Raw genomic sequence first — 20,421 nt, 5'->3', positions numbered from 1 at the left:
TTGTTCCGGTACCCAGTAGCCCATTGGGACCGGTAACATTAGCGTACAGCTGGCAACATAAAGTCTACCACAATGCTTCTAATAATAATAATAATAATCAGATATAAACAATTGCAAAAATTACACAAGATATGCACATATTCTTGAGAGTACCACACACACACAAATAGAAAGATACCTCATCTGATTAGCAGGTGGCAACATTTTAAACTTTGGTAGATATTTTGACTGTATAAAGGTTGCTATCTTCATCTTGATTACAGCCGTAACAGACATGTTTAGTTTCAACACTGGCTTACTAGGCTCCATTCCAATGACAGATGACCCCCCTACCCCCCCCCACACACACACGCACGCACGCACGCACACACACACACACACACACACACACACACACACACACACACACACACACACACACACACACACACACACACACACACACACACACACACACACACACACACACACACACACACACACACACACACACACACACACACACACACACACACACACACACACACACACACACACACACACACACACACACACACACACAGGCCCTAGCTACTTTCTATTCTGGTGAGCATGATTATTTGATGACAAGGCTTCCAGTTTCCCAACCACTCTTTTCTACATACAATCTAGCGGTTGAATAATTGAACACTAGTAGATAGCAAGGTGGGTACCTTGAAACAGCAGGTGCACTCCGACTCAGCAGGCAATCCGCACAGAAGCTACAGCCTTTCATCACACCAGCCAAACAACAAGGAGCCATTCCAATTGAACCAGCTTCATCCATCCATCCACCACCCACCCATCCACCACCCACCCAGCAGCTATAGCCAGACTCTGAGGTGAGGTCCCTGCCCCAGGTAAAGAGCGTCTCTGACGGACTGCCTCTTCTCCTCCACCACCACACGCCATGGACGAGCTCCAGAGGAAACTGAACCAGCGCTATGAGGGCACCAAGCCCAGAAAGGTGAGTTATTGATTGGCCTGTTTCATTTGACCTCTGTGGTTTATTTACAGTATGCATGGAGATTAGGTGTAGGTAGGTATAGGTAAACGTAGGATATCCACCACTCCATTAATGTGACACACACTGTACTCCTACAAATAATTGCTGGCATGAAAGTAAAAGTCAATTGGAATATGATTAGTGTTATTTTGTTGGCTAAAGAGATTTTGTTGTATTTTAGAGAACGGGGTCATGATGAAGACTTTTCAAACTATTGGTAAGTGATATCAGGAGATAATCTGATTACACAATATAGATTTTGGGATTAAAGTCTTCAAGACAAGAACATGAGCTACACGCCCCCCATTTTTATTGAATTTCACCTCACCCTTGTTGAGGCAAGTGTGATGATAAAGGTGATATTTGAAAGGGGATGAAATGTCTGCATACTGTCAACAGCAAAAATGTCACTTGCAGCATATTTAGCATTGTGGTAAATTAATAGCGGGCGCTATAAATCCCCAAAACAATATCCCTTGATTAAATTATTACATTTTAAATAGCCCAACCATTTCTGAAGTGACTGGTGCTTGTCGATATGGCCTGTTACATGATACATGGTACAGTTTATACAGTAAATACAAATATTGAATTAGTGGCATGAAACCTGCTGGATCTGTAGAACATACATACCAAATAATCCTGCCAATCCATCAAAGTGTGGCTGTATATGTTGAGGATAGTGTCATCTACAGTGTATCTACAGTACGGTTGTCTTTTCCTTTGCCAGACTCTTGGATAACATGGGTCATGAAAAGAATACAGCACATGAAGTATTTAGTTATGAAGAACTTGTCGTGGATAGTTCCTTTTTTCAAACTAAAGACTACCATTTTCTATCACTCTCCACAGCCCTGGGCCTCATTTTACAAGTTGTAAATCACTCAGGTCACGTCCAGGGCTGGACTGGGACCAAAAATCGGCCCTGGCATTTTTGGCCCAGACCGGCCCACCATAATCGGTCGGACACCACCCACCAGTACACCATCCTTGCGGTCCCCTTAAATATGCGTACCTACTGTACTATTCCCCCAAACCACTACAAAGCTGGGTAGTAAGTGCCATGGACAAGTGTACCAGTGCAAGTGGACCAGTGTACTCACTCACTCTTGGCTGAATATTGTTTTGGGTGGTGATGTAAAAACACCTGCATCATAGATGGGCAAAGTAGTCTATAGCCTGTTCATCCCTGTCTCTCTCCTCCACAACCTGGCTTGACTAGACATAAGGAGAGAGAGATGATTACAATTAACTGGTACATTCAGTTCCAGAATTGTTGGAATTCCCTGACAAAGATGTGCAAAAAGCTGTACAATTTAAACAATACCATACTGGTAATGAGCAAATAGTTGTTTATTCAATGAATGCATGGAGCTGTTCCATCTTATTTCATTTGATACTAACTACTCAGTTCATACAGATTTCAAGTATTCAAATATCAATGATGAATATTGCATAAGGTTTACACAGTTAATAGATCACATTCTTGTTTTATATTCATGTTCAGAGAGGAGTAATAGTTAGATCTTTGTATGTGATTTATATGGCAATTAAATCAATGGTGTGCTTGTTTGTTTGGGGAGTTTGACCTACAGTTAATGTGCCTACCATGTGAAGGTGCATGATCAATGGACCGCACAAAAACAATTTGTGTAGGTGGAGACTAGAGCTACCACAGATAGTAATAAGTTATAAGAGTAAGTAATCCATACCATATATATCCTAATAGTTACCTTATTACCATACTTGGCTGAAAATAAACTTTGCTGCCTGTTGTGAATGTGTTTTTCCCTGTAGGCTAATACATAAGTAGGCATACATTTTTGCAGTTGAGCAAAAATGTGCAGTTGAGTAAGCTATATGTGCTGTGTTTTTATGTCTTCCATCGAGGACCACCTTGGAAATAAGTGTTTTAATGAATGCTTTTAGGTGATATCCTCAGGAATACAAATTGGTCAAGATAATTTGTTTTTATGATGTGTTTTTAATTTCCAAATACAAATCTAATCAAATCAAAAAAGCAGTTTTTGCAGTTGAGCTACAGGTGTTGTATATTATACAGCTTTTTCATGCATATTTATCAAGGGAACCCTTATCCTAATGATTCTTTAAATAATATTATGATGATACGATATGGACCTAGTAGTTGGGTCATCTGTGGTACTTCGTTTCTCAATGGATTTGTCATCTAGGAGGGTTAACAAAGACATTTAGCCGGGGTGTATTTTTTAAAAAGGCGGGGGAAATTTGTGAGAGACCAAAATCCAAAATGGCTGCTGTGGAAATTAACTTTTTAATGGTTTGACCTACAATGATGCACAATACATGGTACCAGACCCCTCTCAGTCATGTACCAGCCCCCTCTCAGTCATGTTTGTACCAGCCAGCCCCCTCTCAGTCATGTACCAGCCTCCTCTCAGTCATGTATACCAGTCCCCTCTCAGTCATGTACCAGCCCCCTCTCAGTCATGTACCAGCCCCCTCTCAGTCCTGTATACCAGCCCCCTCTCAGTCATGTACCAGCCCCCTCTCAGTCATGTATACCAGCCCCCTCTCAGTCATGTACCAGCCCCCTCTCAGTCATGTACCAGCCCCCCTCTCAGTCATGTACCACTCTGTACTACATTCTGTTGTGGAAGGACAGCTCATTCACTGAGAGACTTACACTGCATCAGGGTAAGACATTTTAAGTCATTTAGTAATATCTTTAAACTGAGACTTGATTGCTGACTTGACCAGCTGACTTGATTAAGGGGCGTGTTTAAAGCGGCCATTTTGTTTCCTTAAGTGCCCCATTAAAAGCTGCTTCCTGCTTAAAGACAGCACTTGTGTACTGAGTGTGATCTCAGAGCCCTGTCACTGCTTAAAAGCAGAACCTCAGCCTCTCCTGGAATCACTCTGTACTACATTCTGTTGTGGAAGGACAGCTCATTCACTGAGAGACTTACACTGCATCAGGGTAAGACATTTTAAGTAATTTAGTAATATCTTTAAACTGAGACTTGATTGCTGACTTGACCAGCTGACTTGATTAAGACATTTTAAGTAATTTAGTAATATCTTTAAACTGAGACTTGATTGCTGACTTGACCAGCTGACTTGATTAAGGGGCGTGTTTAAAGCGGCCATTTGGTTTCCTTAAGTGCCCCATTAAAAGCTGCTTCCTGCTTAAAGACAGCACTTGTGTACTGAGTGTGATCTCAGAGCCCTGTCACTGCTTAAAAGCAGAACCTCAGCCTCTCCTGGAATCACTCTGTACTACATTCTGTTGTGGAAGGACAGCTCATTCACTGAGAGACTTACACTGCATCAGGGTAAGACATTTTAAGTCATTTAGTAATATCTTTAAACTGAGACTTGATTGCTGACTTGACCAGCTGACTTGATTAAGGGGCGTGTTTAAAGCGGCCATTTTGTTTCCTTAAGTGCCCCATTAAAAGCTGCTTCCTGCTTAAAGACAGCACTTGTGTACTGAGTGTGATCTCAGAGCCCTGTCACTGCTTAAAAGCAGAACCTCAGCCTCTCCTGGAATCACTCTGTACTACATTCTGTTGTGGAAGGACAGCTCATTCACTGAGAGACTTACACTGCATCAGGGTAAGACATTTTAAGTAATTTAGTAATATCTTTAAACTGAGACTTGATTGCTGACTTGACCAGCTGACTTGATTAAGACATTTTAAGTAATTTAGTAATATCTTTAAACTGAGACTTGATTGCTGACTTGACCAGCTGACTTGATTAAGGGGCGTGTTTAAAGCGGCCATTTTGTTTCCTTAAGTGACCCATTAAGGGCCAGGTGTTAGAAAGCACTAATTAGTGATAGGGATTTAAAGGCCTGCTGGCTTAGCGTCAGCGAAGCGTCGAGAAACGAAGAGGGACAAAGAGGAGTTTTCCTGGAGTTCTCTGCAGAGGGATCCAGGGATCCACCCAGTGCTAAGTACATCATAATCCTATTTTACACTCCACTCTGAAAAATCTCCCTTTCCCTCCCACTCTGCTATTTCTCTACTTCCTCCCTGCCACTCTTGACACCACAATGTGTCTCATATCCACAATCTGCTCCCCCAGAACAGACTCAACCCACCCACGGCAGTTTGCTAGCAACCCGGCTAATCTATCCTACCCTCCTACAGCCACTAATACACCTGTCACAGTACAGGGAGGCCTATGGAATTGTCAATCAGCAGTCAAGAAAGCTGACTTCATTACTGCCTACGCCCATAGTCAAAATCTGCAGCTCCTGGCTTTAACTGAGACCTGGATAACCCCCAATAACTCATCAACACCTGCAGCATTATCTACAAACTATAACTTCACTCACACACCTCGACCTTCCAGGCGGGGTGGAGGCACTGGCCTCATGACATCTCCTTCATGGACTACAAACGTAACACCCCTCCCAGCACTGTCACTCTCCTCTTTTGAATATCATGCAGTATCTGTCTCTAATCCTTTCAATCTCACCATTGTTACACTCTACCGCCCTCCAGGTCCGCTCGATCACTTCACAGATGAGCTGGACATGCTTCTAAGCTCCTTACCGGAAGATGGTACCCCTCTCCTTCTATTGGGCGACTTCAATCTGCCTGACTCATCTCAGTCAGTCATAGTAGTCTCCCTCCTACAATCATTTGACCTGACTCCCACTGCCATGCCTCCCACCCACAAAGCAGGCAACTCCTTGGATCTCATATTTTCACGTAACTCCAGCATCATTAACACCACGGTAACTCCCCTACATGTATCTGACCATTCCTTCATATCCTTCTCACTAACTCTCATGCTTAACCGAAAGGTCTTCACCCCAACTCAAACCGTCTCACTCAGACGCAACCTGCCCTCCCTATCCCCCTCCACCCTCTCCTCTGACATACTATCCACTCTACCTTTGAGTGACACCTTCTCTGCTCTCTCCACAGAGATGGCAACCTCCACCCTCCTCTCAGCCCTTGCAAACTCCTTCGACAAGCTCTGTCCCCTCGTTGAGAAACCTGCCCGCCGTTCCCCACCCAGTCCATGGCTGACAGATCCAGTGAGAGAACAAAGACAGGTCCTGAGAGCAGCTGAAAGGAAGTATAGAAAGTCACGCCTCACTGCTGACATCGACACATATCACAACCTCTTGTTAACATTCTCCAAAACCATTACTAATGCCAAAGCTTCTTTCTTTCACCATAGGATCGAGGCCTCTGCCAAGAATCTTCGCAAACTGCATGCTACCATGTCCTCCCTCCTCACTCCCCCCCCACCCCCCCCTCCCTCATCTTTCTCTGCCGAAGACTTTGCGATCTTCTTTGAGGAAAAAGTGGAGAACATCCGCAGCTCCTTCTCCCAACCCCCACCCATTCCAAATGCTGAATCGAGAACCTCATCCTTCACTCTGTCATCTTTCTCTCCCATTACAGAAGCTGAGACCCTGACACTGGTAACGTCGAACCGTCCGACTACATGCCAGCTGGACCGGCTACCTTCCCCACTCCTCCAGTCCATAGCACCAGACATCCTCCCATTCCTAACTGCAACCATCAACTCCTCACTCAACTCGGGGGTGGTCCCCACCTCCCTAAAACAAGCCAGAGTCACGCCCCTCATAAAAAAACCATCCCTGAACCCTACCGTCATAGGCAACTACCGTCCTGTCTCTCTTCTCTCCTTCCTTTCTAAAACACTTGAACGTGCTGTATCCAACCAACTTACTGCTTATCTCTTACAGAATGACCTCCTAGACCCTAATCAGTCAGGCTTCAGGACTGGTCACTCCACAGAGACAGCCCTCATTGCGGTCACAGAGGCACTTCACTTAGCAAAAGCGAAAGGCCTCTCCTCTGTCCTGATTCTCCTAGATCTATCTGCAGCCTTCGACACAGTCAACCACCAGATCCTCCTCGCGGCCCTCGCAGGAATGGGAGTGGCTGGCTCTGCGCTGACATGGTTGTCATCATACCTCAATGACCGCTCCTACCAAGTGTCATGGAGAGGGACCCTGTCGGCCACCCGCCCCCTGCGGACGGGTGTCCCCCAGGGCTCGGTTTTAGGACCCCTTCTCTTCTCCCTCTACACTAAATCACTGGGTAACATTATCACGTCTCATGGCTTCTCCTACCACTGTTATGCCGACGATACTCAACTCTTCCTCTCCTTCCCTCCCTCAGATATCCACGTCTCTGAGCGGATCTCGGCCTGTCTGTCCGACATCTCCGCCTGGATGACGACCAACCACCTCAAACTGAACCTAAGCAAAACAGAATTGCTCCACCTGCCGGCCAAATCCTCCCCCCTGACCGACCTTTCCATCACAGTCGAGAATGCAGCTGTGACCGCGTCCCCGACCGCCAAGAACCTTGGTGTTGTCCTCGACGACCAGTTGAACTTCTCTGCTCACATCGCAGCGACAACCAGAACCTGCCGATTCCTCCTGAGCAACGTCAGAAGGATACGCCCCTTCCTGACAAAAGAAGCCACCCAACTCCTCGTCCAATCAACAGTCATCTCCCGCCTCGACTACTGCAACGCACTGCTCGCTGGCCTCCCGGCCACTGCCACTAAGCCTCTTCAACTCATTCAGAACGCAGCGGCCCGCCTGATCTCAAACCTACCGAAGTCGGCCCATGTCACCCCACTTCTTAGGGACCTGCACTGGCTCCCCATTGCTGCACGAATCCGCTTCACGGCCCTTGACCTAGCATACCGTGCGGCAAAGGGAACTGCTCCCGCCTACCTCCGGTCAATGGTCTCTAACTACACACCCTCAAGACCCCTACGCTCTGCATCTTCTGGCCGCCTCAGACCTACTCCTATCCAAGCTCCGGGAGGGTCATCAAAGAGAAGTCGCCTATTCTCAGTCCTTGCCCCACAATGGTGGAATGAACTACCCACCCCAGTTAGGACAGCCGAAACACGTCCAATCTTTCGCCGTCGACTAAAGACTCACTTCTTCAACCATTATCTGAATTAAAAAAAAAAAAAAAAAAAAAAAAAAAATCTAACCCTAACTAACCATACTGTCATGTACTTGTCCTAATAAACTAACCTACACTGTAGCACTCAACACTTTGATGAACATTGTTACTCAGCTGATAGAGTTGTGCTGTTCCTGATGGCTTGTCGTACAGAACTTGTAAGTCGCTTTGGATAAAAGCGTCAGCTAAATGACTAAATGTAAATGTAAATGTAAATGTACCAGCCACCTCTCAGTCATGTACCACAGCCCCATCTCAGTCATGTACCACAGCCCCCTCTCAGTCTTGTACCACAGCCCCCTCTCAGTCATGTACCACAGCCCCCTCTCAGTCTTGTACCACAGCCCCATCTCAGTCATGTACCACACGACTGGCGGGGGGTGCTTAGTAAGAGATGTGATTGTGCCAGCCCAGTGTTAGTCAGTACCAATACATGGTACCAGCCCCCTCTCAATCATGTACCAGCCCCCTCTCAGTCATGTACCAGCCAGCCCCTCAGTCATGTACCAGCCAGCCCCCTCTCAGTCATGTATACCAGCCCCCCTCTCAGTCCTGTATACCAGCCCCCTCTCAGTCATGTACCACAGCCCCCTCTCAGTCATGTACCAGCCCCCTCTCAGTCATGTACCACAGCCCCATCTCAGTCATGTACCACAGCCCCCTCTCAGTCATGTACCACAGCCCCATCTCAGTCATGTACCACAGCCCCATCTCAGTCATGTACCAGCCCCCCTCTCAGTCATGTACCTGCACAACTGGCGGGGGGGTGCTTAGTAAGATATGTGATTGGGCCAGCCCAGTGTCAGTCAGTACCAATGGGCCGCTGTCCCAGCTTAGTAGTGGGCCGGTCGTTGACAAAAAAAAAATAAAAAGTTACAATTATTATTATAATTTTTTTTATAATTTTTTTTAATCAAATCATAACGGCCCAAATATGCGTCGGCCCACCGGGCAAATGCCCGGTATGCCAGATGGCCAGTCCAGGCCTGGTCACGTCTTCAGATGGTGATCTCCAGACCTCCAATCATTGCTGAATTGTTGCTACGATGATTACTATCTAACTTTTTGAACATATAAAAGGGCGATTCAATTCAGCTTGCCCATCTCATCAACCCCATAGGTGAGATTCAAGTTGGCGTCGTCTTACAGTGGCCGGGTGCTGAAGCATGTGTATGAGGATGGCCAGGAGCTGGACAGCCCAGAGGAGAAGTATCCTCACAGCTTCATCCACCGTAAAAACCCCCCCAGCCACCTGGAGATGGAGCAGCTCTGTGGGTTTGAAGAGGCACACAGTGGCGACAAACAAGGTGTGTGTTATTAACAGTGTTCGGCAGTAACGCATTACATAGTAACGTGTTACTGTCATTGTATTACTTTCCCAGTAACGAGTAAAGTAAGGCTTTACAATTTCCAAAATAGTCATTATATCACAGTTACTAATATAATTAGTTACATCGTAACCCTGTGAGTCAGAAGGTCTGAAGAAGCTTGTCGCTGGGTATATCGACAAGGAGATGTTACCTATCGCTGCTGGCGGGACAAAACCTCATAACTCCAAAAACCCAACTTTTCAGCAGATGAAAAAAACGAATACAGATTTGAGGGTGAATAGAGTTAGGAGGTTTAGACAGATGATCGGTTTAATGCTTTCCCATTGTTTAAACTTTGTAAAACCCACACACACATATGGAGGATGATCTACGGAGTTGATTTATATAAAAAAAAATAAAAGATTTAAATGGAGTTTTGAGGTTTTGTCCCGCCAGCAGCGCTATGTAAGTAACGAGTAATGTAACTAGTAACGTCTACAAGTAAAAAACTCTGCTCAAAGATGTGTAAATGAAATAGTTCTAGGTCATTGGCGTTTTTAAATCCAGAATATTGATAAAGAAGCAGGTTGACTACTGCATCGAAATTCTAATTGGGCACCTTTGTAGAATACCTCAGGGTCACCCAATAAACATGTTCAGTCATTTGTAAAAAAAATAATAATAATAAAAAATTACATGCGTCTTATTTGTTTTTGTAAAATAATTATTTGTATAAAACGAGTATGTCTTTTTTTTTGTATGTCGTTTTTAAATATGGGTATTTTCTTTTAAGTCTTTGGAATAGTTCTGGGTGATTGGGACACTGTGGATGACACTATCTTCAATCCATTTGTGCTTCATGTAAGAGTGTCTTGATAAATAACGCCTTGACAATACACTTTGTTCTGTACCTAGGTTCGTACCCTCAGACAGGGCTCATTGCCCAACGGATAAACGTGTACAGGGGGGTGAGTGGCTACAGACCCACTGTGGCCCAGGGTGAAGTGACAGAAGGAGACGCCAATGTAAGTTGTGAGAGTGGTGGTTCTGTCTTGTGCGCACATGTCAAGTGTTTGTTATGTTTATTTTAATAGTTGTTTAATAGTGTGTCATAGATGTGAAGCATTCATGATGGCTTTAAAAGGCGACCTACAATAATAATAGTATGATAAGAATACACGTTATTCGTATATAGCACCTTTCATACAAGAATTGCAGCTCAAAGTGCTTCACAGCAGTAAAAAAGACATAGGCACAAAATGTGCACAAGATTGGCAGATCAAGAGCAATGCATAAAGTGCAGACATAAAATGGAAGTAAAATAAAGTAGGCAGCAGCTAAATAGACCATGACATTGGCAGATACACATAAAATAGACAAATAAACCCAGTATTCTGCCGTCACCACCACAGTCCGCTCTGCCGTCACCACCACACATCTGCCGTCACCACCACAGTCCGCTCTGCCGTCACCACCACAGTCCGCTCTGCCGTCACCACCACAGTCCGCTCTGCCGTCATCACCACAGTACTCTCTGCCACTGCCGTCACCACCACAGTCCGCTCTGCCGTCATCACCACACCTCTGCCGTCACCACCACACCTCTGCCGTCACCACGGCACCACAGTCCGCTCTGCCGTCACCACCACAGTCCGCTCTGCCGTCATCACCACACCTCTGCCGTCACCACCACACCTCTGCCGTCACCACCACAGTACGCTCTGCCGTCATCACCACAGTCCGCTCTGCCGTCACCACCACAGTCCGCTCTGCCGTCACCACCACAGTCCGCTCTGCCGTCACCACCACAGTCCGCTCTGCCGTCACCACCACAGTCCGCTCTGCCGTCACCACCACAGTCCGCTCTGCCGTCATCACCACAGTACGCTCTGCCACTGCCGCCACCGTTGGCGCTGACAGATTTCAGTCATCTCTTATTTAAAAAACAATGACATCCGACTCGCCGTCTACCGTCTACAAGTAAACAAGGTTTCAGGTTAACTGTTGCTCTAAAAAAATATATACTGTATATATATATAAAATTAAATAAATAAGTAAAATGGAGTAATAATTGGAGGGCCTAAATGTTAGAGGAACAGATGTATTACCGGAGGGTCACTGGTTAAAATGTCCAGACCAACTGGGAACATCTGGGTGGGGGGGAAGTGATAATGTCACTCTTCTCTCTTTTAAAGTCACTGTACCACAAACACACTGCAGCAGACAGTAACATATTGTGGTTGTACTACAGGGCTTCTCCTAGGTGTGAGTGTCTTGCTGGGCACCACTTTAAAAAAAGAGTATTCATAAAATGTTCTCATGTAGAAGGTAAAACATTTTTTTAGTGGGGGCGGTGGTGTTAAAATTAGTCTATGATTTTGACTTAGGAGGGCTTATGTGTTGACAGGCATGTGGTGAAGATCGAAGGTTAGGATCGGTGTCCAATATAAGCGCATGTCCTATCTGTGACTAACCCAAACATGCAGCTGGGGTATACGCCAAACATCAGTTACTAGAAGCTGATTTATGCTATGAGCGCTTGACACTTTTGACAACTGTCTCTCTTGAAAGAAATTGTGTCGCTCAGCGGTCATCATTTAGGCTTTCGTGAAGATTTCTGTCGTCTCCATGGCAACACCATAGCAGCTCCTGACTGTTTATTTGCTCTGCCCACCTCCGTGTATACAAACACCAGCTACAGCTGAGTCCAAAGAGAAACTGCCAAGGCAATCCATGGCAAGGTTGACATTTCATCCAATTACACTGTGCAACAATATATGTCAGTGTCTGTGACATAACAAAAATCATGCAATAAAAAAACACTTTTTTCCCCTTGAGTGACATTTGTCAAATAGCATTATGGTAAATAAACCTTGATGGGTGAGTGTGAGCGAGTCTCTCTCTCTCTTTTTTGCATGATTGATTCATTTCCTGATAATGTATGACGGACGGTGACCCCTCCTCATCTCGACTAGACTGTGTTGTGTCTGTGTTCGTGTGTGACTTTAAAATTACTGTAAACACAACATAGTACTGTGACATTCTGATATATATCACATTATGATATATATTTTTCATGTAAAATAAATAAATAAAAAACGAAAAATTTAAAAAGAAGAAGAAAGAAAGAAGAAAGAAGAAAAAGCGGAGGTTAAAATCCATTAATTAAGATTTGAGTCCCAACGTAACGAACGCAGGTCCAATTCTGATTAGGGCCCCATAAAGGTGGAGCCAGCAGTGCCGACCTGGAGCCATATTTGGACCAGATCTTTCTGTTATGTGGATATGGCTCATTCTAAAGGCCTGTTAATCTGAACTTGGATGGTCAGAGAGATGAAGAGAAGAGAGGAGAAGTAATGTCTTCTATGCTATACCCCCACGGCAGCAGTGTGGTGATGTAACATAATAGAACAACAACAATTGAATATGTACATATTCAAGTGAGAGTAGCATGTGCATGATGATCATTTATTGGTACAGTAGTCCTGTCGTGTTGAGAGAGAGAGAGAGAGAGAGAGAGAGAGAGAGAGAGAGAGAGAGAGAGAGAGAGAGAGAGATGTGGAAACAGAAAGAGAATATTTAACTTTGAACCGTCTCTTTGGAAATTTTTTATTAAAAGCTTTTCGAATTAATCACAGGCTGTAAACTATCACAGCTGCTCATAAAACAGTAGATGATATTTTCTGTGATAAACCGCACAGAGTGCCGTAAGTCTAAGGAAATAAGACATGTAAAAAAAAAAAAAAAAAAAAAAACATGAACAATTGATGATGGATGCTGAATAACTGATGCCTAATTCATGCCCCGTTGGAGCGGAACAAGTTATAACGACTAAGAATAGACACTGAGACAAATCCTTTGATAATTAAAGCATCAACCGTGGGGCTCGCTGAAAGTAGTATGGCTATTACATGGGGGAATGACGAGCAACAAAACCCATAGATATATATCACTAGATGACTCACCCGCGCTGCTGGCCAACGGAGACCAACGTTGCCACATGGCGGCCATTTTGCATGGGTGGAGCACGCCCACTCATAAGTCATAACATGTCTATGGTGCATGTACTATTGAATTAACCATAGCTTGCAAAATGTTCAACCGTTTGGTTTGTTAAAAACGTCAGAGATGTAGTTCATCATACATACTGCCTACTTATAATGGACTTTCATATGAAAAGAAAAAAGATTCTTCCAAGTGTAACGGGGAAGCCCGTGGGTATGTCCACAGTCACGGAAACAGGTGTGTTGACGAGTGACTGTGGCAGTGCGGGCTGGTAAATTAAACTCACTTCCCCATAACAGGGTTAACAGACGCATAGGTACGGTAGTTAGGAGTGAATTCATTTCTTAGTGCAGCGGCCTGTGTCGTCGCCCACGGCGCGGGAGCCCCCTGTTCGACTCCCCCTCGGGACATTCTCATTTAACATCAAACACAACGCAGACCCAGTATGATCCGTCACACAAGAAGAATCATAGCCACGTTAATGCTTGTAATAAACCAAACCGTTTGTAAATCCGTCAAGATTTCAGCGGAGTTAAGAGTATTTTTGTTTGTGCAGATCATCACCTTAAAGCAGTAGTCCACTCAAGCAAGATGGCCGCCGGTGAACTATGCAGGAGACTCCGCCTTGAGCCATCTAGTGTTATATACAGTATCTATGACAATACCGCTCAACCAATGAGAAAGTTATCTTATCGCACTTCTGTGGCACCGGCTTTAGTGCACCAAATTGACAAGGGGTCAGCAGCTACATCGCTTTGCCAGCTTAATATCTCCTTCGTGGGTCGGTAAATACTCCTGTGTAGTCCGAAGCACCTTTGTGCTCAAAGACACAAAAGAGGAAAAACGTTTTTTAATGTTGCATGGCATTATGGTGTTTCCTTCTGTGGACTAAAGTGTCTTAGTCCGTTCCTTGTAGATGTAGGCGTAGGGGAGAGTGGGGTGAGCAGTGCCACTTTTGACTTAAAGTGCCTTTAAAGCAAGGGGCTTACAGTAATGCCCCCAACTAAAATATGTACATATAGTTTAGGATGTTGTACATCCCTGGGGACAATCACTTTGGATCTTAAATAAACTGTTTCAGAAATATAGCTTTAGAAAAAAAAGTGGCAAGTAAGTTGTGACATTAGAGATAATACACTGGGGTAAATTGTGCCATTGATAATTTTACGTAAAACAGATCATTTTAATCTCAAAAGCGGTAAAAGCATCCTGCAGATCTTCGTCTCCTTTCCAACCTGACGCATAGTCTTCCCCTGTTGCACCCCTTTCACTGCTCTTTCCAACTTCTCAAGAGGAGTTGAAACCCTGTCTGTCTTCCGTTTGTATATCTGTGTGGCATGATGGATTTTGGTCTAAAATTAAGAATATCACATAGTTTTAGTGATCAAATGCAAGAATGCAATGTACAATAACAATAAAATACAATAAAGTAATATAGTTAATAAAATAAGTTGGGGCAACTTAACAAAGAGAATATCTGGCACAACTTAACCCAGGCCCTTTGGCACAAATCACCCCAAGCCTACCATTTTGAAAAAATGCATCCCCCAGCTGTTTTGAGCTAGCATCATGCTAACTGTATAGACTCATGGTGTAGCTTACTAAAGCACTAAAACATGTGTGAACTGTTTTCAAAGTTGTCTATAATTGTTCAAACACAGCAATAAAAAAACCTTGATCATACACATTTTACTTTGGAGGACAACAAACTGTTTTTTGAACTTAAATGTGCTTACCTCTCAAGCCAGGTGTCTCCATTCTCTGCAGGTTGAGTGAAATGGATGCCTCTTCAAAAATATGTTGTCACATGACCAACTTCTTCTATGGTTTTCTAGATAACAGGGGTGGAACTACATGCCCCTTGGCACTACTCACCCCACTCTCCCCTACATGAGAACAGGTGCAACAGCGGCCATCTTGCTTCTACCCAAGTAGACAAAGTTCACGTTCATGTCGTAGGACTTTCCTGGCACTCGCTCATTCTGTGCCAGTGCCACGTAGCCCCTCACAACAAGCGCATGTGACATCACACAACCAATTGGCCTGTTTCACTAAACTCCATTGCTATGGAAACAGCGTCTTGTGGTGGGGGTTTAGCTAGTCAAATTATGTTTAGCGATTACAACTTTTGTGCGGTTAATTGAGAGACAGGGTTTAGATATGAAGAAAGAACCTGTACACTCACAAATGCCTCTACAGAACTCATCACCCCTCACTCCTCCTCTCGACATCTCCGCTCTGGCCAGGCAAACCTCCTCCAGCGCCCAAGGACCAATCTCTGCACTATGGGAGATCGGGCTTTTTGCTCTTCCGCTCCCAGTCTGTGGAATGCTCTCCCTGACTACCTGAGAGCACCACAGACTGTGGATGCTTTCAAGAAAGGCCTCAAAACGCACCTTTTTAGTAGAGCCTTCTGTTGACTTTTTATCAAATTTTTTGCTTCACACATTTGATGTTCTTTTACCAATTTCTTTTAACAGTTTTATTTATTCTATGTTTCTCTATGTTATTCTATGTTTAGTCTTGCCTATTTTTATATTCTTTCTTTCCTTTATTCTCGCTAGTTTTTAAGTTCTTTTAACTGTAGCGCTTTGAGATTTGCCCTGCAACTGTAAAGCGCATTACAAATAGAAGCTATTATTATTATTATTATTATTATTATTATTATTATTATATTACACTCCAAGATTTGTTTACTGGCCATTAATAAGGATCAGATTGGTGATCCTTAGGCTCGTGTTTTTGATCTGAGAGGAATGGATCACCAATATTGTGACTTTGAGAGCTGTTCTCTACTTGACTTGACTATAACGACTAGTGCTTTTCTGTGATGTCTGTCTTTTGCATTTGTTGTTGTTGTTTGTTACTTCTCCCAAGTAGGTTATGTAATCACGCCCGTCTGAGGAAGTCTGTAAGTCTGTGAATGAGACAGTGTAGCACCTGCTGTCTACAAATCTCATCCTGCTGGAAATCCCCAAAACACATTCAGTAATTGGTCAATCATTTCCAAATCAGCTTTCAAGGATATTATCATGGACATTCATACTGACACGTGCAACTACTCTTGTCTTACAATGTTTTAACTTGTTTTAATCTTGTTCTGTTTTAACTTTGTATTTTTTTTACCCCCTGCCCCCTATCCTGTGCATTTTGCCAGGGCACCATTGTAAATATGAATTTGTTCTGGTTAAGTGGTTAAATAAAGGTGAAATATCTCAAAATGGCTGGATTGCCATACCATTTGCTGTGCACATTCATGGCCCCAAGAGGAGGAAACCTATTGATTTTGGTGACCCCATGACCTTTTATCTAGTGCCACCACCAGGTCAACACTTTCAGATGAGTGCATCTCTTGACCCTTTAGTCGTACAGTCACAAAGCATGCTGTGAACATTCACGAGTCATGACCCCTAATGTAACAAACCTATTGATTTCGTTCACTCCTTGACCTTTCCTCTAGTGTTACCATCAGGCCAGACTGAGAGCAAGATATCTCAAAAAGTTTGTCATCAAATCGGCTGTTAATATTCATGACCCATAGAGGGAGAAAGCTGTTGATTCTGGTGACCCAGTGCCTTTCCCCCTAGCGCCACCATATGGATGTATAGCCTGGGTCTGTTGAGACGGGCAATATTGGCAACTCTTGTTTCTGTCATCTACCCAGTAAAATGTTGCATGTGAAAGTGATGACAAAGTGGGGAGATTGTTAAAGCCTTGGCGGAGGTCTACGTTCTACTGAGTGCATCTTTCATTCGCACCCCCGATCACACAGTATGACCCCAAACATCACCATGACTCTACCGTCTTCCTTTCACCCCAGTCTCAGGTGCTGGACTTCGGCAAGATCATCATCTACACCAGCAACCTGCGCATCATTAGAGCACCACAGAGGAAGGCTGAGGCCAGCCTGAGACACCACACAGCAGCACCCTCTGTGGGCCTCGAGGACTGTCATCAGCCCCAGGCCAGGGAGAGGGGCAGCAGGAGGAAGGCTAAAGCTCTCTGTGGCAAGGAGGGGGAGAAGGCGATGGCTGGGACAGTGGACAAGGTAATGGGCCTTCTTTTCCCCATTGTTTCCCACCTCACTTGCATCCCCTCCTCTCTCTCTCTCTCTCTCTCTCTCTCTCTCTCTCTCTCTGTCTCTCTCTCTCTCTCTCTCTCTCTCTCTCTCTCTCTCTCTCTCTCTCTCTCTCTCTCCCTCTAACCCCAGTGTCCCTGCGTTATCTTTCAACTGTGAATGGATTCTGATGAGTCTGCAGTTATTTTCTTTTCATCTGGCCTCCACTTAAACGCCTGTGAGGATATTCCACAACACCCCTGGCTGATTACTGTTATTATTCCCTCTCTCTTTCTATCCTTCTTCCTCACCTCTCTCAAACACACACACACATACACACACGCACACGCACACGCACACACACACACACACACACACACTCACGTACTCATGCACGCACGCACACACGCACGCACGCACGCATCCTGCAACATACTGAACCTGATGCTTCCTGCAACATACTGAACCTGATGCTTCCTGCAACATACTGAACCTGATGCTTCCTGCAACATACTGAACCTGATGCTTACTGCAACATACTGAACCTGATGCTTACTGCAACATACTGAACCTGATGCTTCCTGCAACATACTGAACCTGATGCTTCCTGCAACATACTGAACCTGATGCTTCCTGCAACATACTGAACCTGATGCTTACTGCAACATACTGAAACTGATGCTTCCTGCAACATACTGAACCTGATGCTTCCTGCCACATACTGAACCTGATGCTTCCTGCAACATACTGAACCTGATGCTTCCTGCAACATACTGAACCTGATGCTTACTGCAACATACTGAAACTGATGCTTCCTGCAACATACTGAACCTGATGCTTCCTGCCACATACTGAACCTGATGCTTACTGCCACATACTGAACCTGATGCTTCCTGCCACATACTGAACCTGATGCTTACTGCCACATACTGAACCTGATGCTTATTGCAACATACTGAACCTGATGCTTCCTGCAACATACTGAACCTGATGCTTACTGCCACATACTGAACCTGATGATTACTGCAACATACTGAACCTGATGCGTCCTGCCACATACTGAACCTGATGCTTCCTGCAACATACTGAACCTGATGCTTACTGCAACATACTGAACCTGATGCTTCCTGCAACATACTGAACCTGATGCTTCCTGCAACATACTGAACCTGATGCTTACTGCCACATACTGAACCCGATGCTTCCTGCAACATACTGAACCTGATGCTTACTGCCACATACTGAACCTGATGCTTCCTGCAACATACTGAACCTGATGCTTCCTGCAACATACTGAACCTGATGCTTACTGCAACATACTGAACCTGATGCTTCCTGCCACATACTGAACCTGATGCTTACTGCCACATACTGAACCTGATGCTTACTGCAACATACTGAACCTGATGCTTCCTGCCACATACTGAACCTGATGCTTCCTGCAACATACTGAACCTGATGCTTCCTGCAACATACTGAACCTGATGCTTACTGCCACATACTGAACCCGATGCTTCCTGCAACATACTGAACCTGATGCTTACTGCCACATACTGAACCTGATGCTTCCTGCAACATACTGAACCTGATGCTTCCTGCAACATACTGAACCTGATGCTTACTGCAACATACTGAACCTGATGCTTCCTGCCACATACTGAACCTGATGCTTACTGCCACATACTGAACCTGATGCTTACTGCAACATACTGAACCTGATGCTTCCTGCCACATACTGAACCTGATGCTTACTGCCACATACTGAACCTGATGCTTACTGCAACATACTGAACCTGATGCTTCCTGCAACATACTGAACCTGATGCTTCCTGCAACATACTGAACCTGATGCTTCCTGCAACATACTGAACCTGATGCTTCCTGCAACATACTGAACCTGATGCTTACTGCCACTGCCACATACTGAACCTGGTGCTTCTTGCAACATACTGAACCTGATGCTTCCTGCAACATACTGAACCTGATGCTTCCTGCAACATACTGAACCTGATGCTTACTGCCACAACATGAACCTGATGCTTACTGCAACATACTGAACCTGATGCTTACTGCAACATACTGAACCTGATGCTTACTGCAACATACTGAACCTGATGCTTACTGCCACATACTGAACCTGATGCTTACTGCAACATACTGAACCTGATGCTTACTGCCACAACATGAACCTGATGCTTCCTGCAACATACTGAACCTGATGCTTCCTGCAACATACTGAACCTGATGCTCCCTGCTGCACACAGTAGATGGATTCATCACTAATGACATCTACATTCAGCATCCCATTAATTAGACACGGGTTGTGGCATAAAACTGTCTCAGTGGGCTGCTTTTGACATCTCTTTCTCTCTCTCTCTCCCTCTTTTTCACGTGCCCATACCCCCCCCCCCTCCCTTTATCTCTATCCTCACCCCCCTCCCCTTATGTTCTCCTCACAATCCCCTCTTACTCCCCCCTTTCATCCTTTCTCTCATCTCTCTCCACCCCCTCCCTCCCCCCCGGTCTCTGCCTCCCCTCTCTCCATTGTGTTTTCTTGTATCTCTAGGACGAGGTGGTCAGCTGCCAGCATTGTGGTGGGTCGGGCTCCACTCTCTGCTCCCTGTGCCACGGCAGCAAGCTGTCCACGCTGGTCAACCGTTTCAATGAGTCCATCAGCGATCTGCGCTGCCAGGCCTGTTTCCCCCATGGCCTTGAGAAGTGCCAGGCCTGCACCGGCAAATAGCACTGCCTGGCTAACACCCATGCCTGGCAGAGAGAGACAGATAATCAGTGAGAGTATACTTATGTATTTGTGTGTATGGTTGTGTGTGTGTGTGTGTGTGTGTGTGTGTGTGTGTGTGTGTGTGCACGAACACATGTGTATATGTCTGTGTGTGTACATCCAGTGTGTGCATACATGTGTATGTATGTGTGTGCGTGTTGTGTACATATCTGTGCTCACATGTGTGCATTCTTTGTGCCTGTCTTTCCATCTGTCAGGGTTATCTCTATTTTGCAACATCGCTGTAGTGTAATCCAAAAACAGTTTTCGGTCGGATGTTC

At 44.9% G+C, this 20,421-nt stretch overlaps 1 protein-coding gene across 1 annotated transcript; it reads left to right on the top strand.

The window, feature by feature from the left end:
• Positions 1-928: 928 nt before the first annotated feature.
• On the top strand, positions 929-20,101 carry grxcr2 (glutaredoxin and cysteine rich domain containing 2; the record flags this gene model as incomplete). Its single annotated transcript, XM_084319637.1, has 5 exons — positions 929-985; positions 9,107-9,293; positions 10,212-10,321; positions 17,122-17,340; positions 19,925-20,101. 5 exons carry the CDS (start codon positions 929-931, stop codon positions 20,099-20,101), a joined length of 750 nt encoding a protein of 249 aa, XP_084175763.1.
• Between the last annotated feature and the right edge of the window lie 320 nt (positions 20,102-20,421).

Source organism: Notolepis coatsorum, assembly GCF_963971535.1.
Source record: "Notolepis coatsorum genome assembly, chromosome: 8".
NCBI classification, from domain to species: Eukaryota; Metazoa; Chordata; class Actinopteri; order Aulopiformes; family Paralepididae; genus Notolepis; species Notolepis coatsorum.
This window is presented reverse-complemented; position numbering and strand designations above follow the sequence as displayed.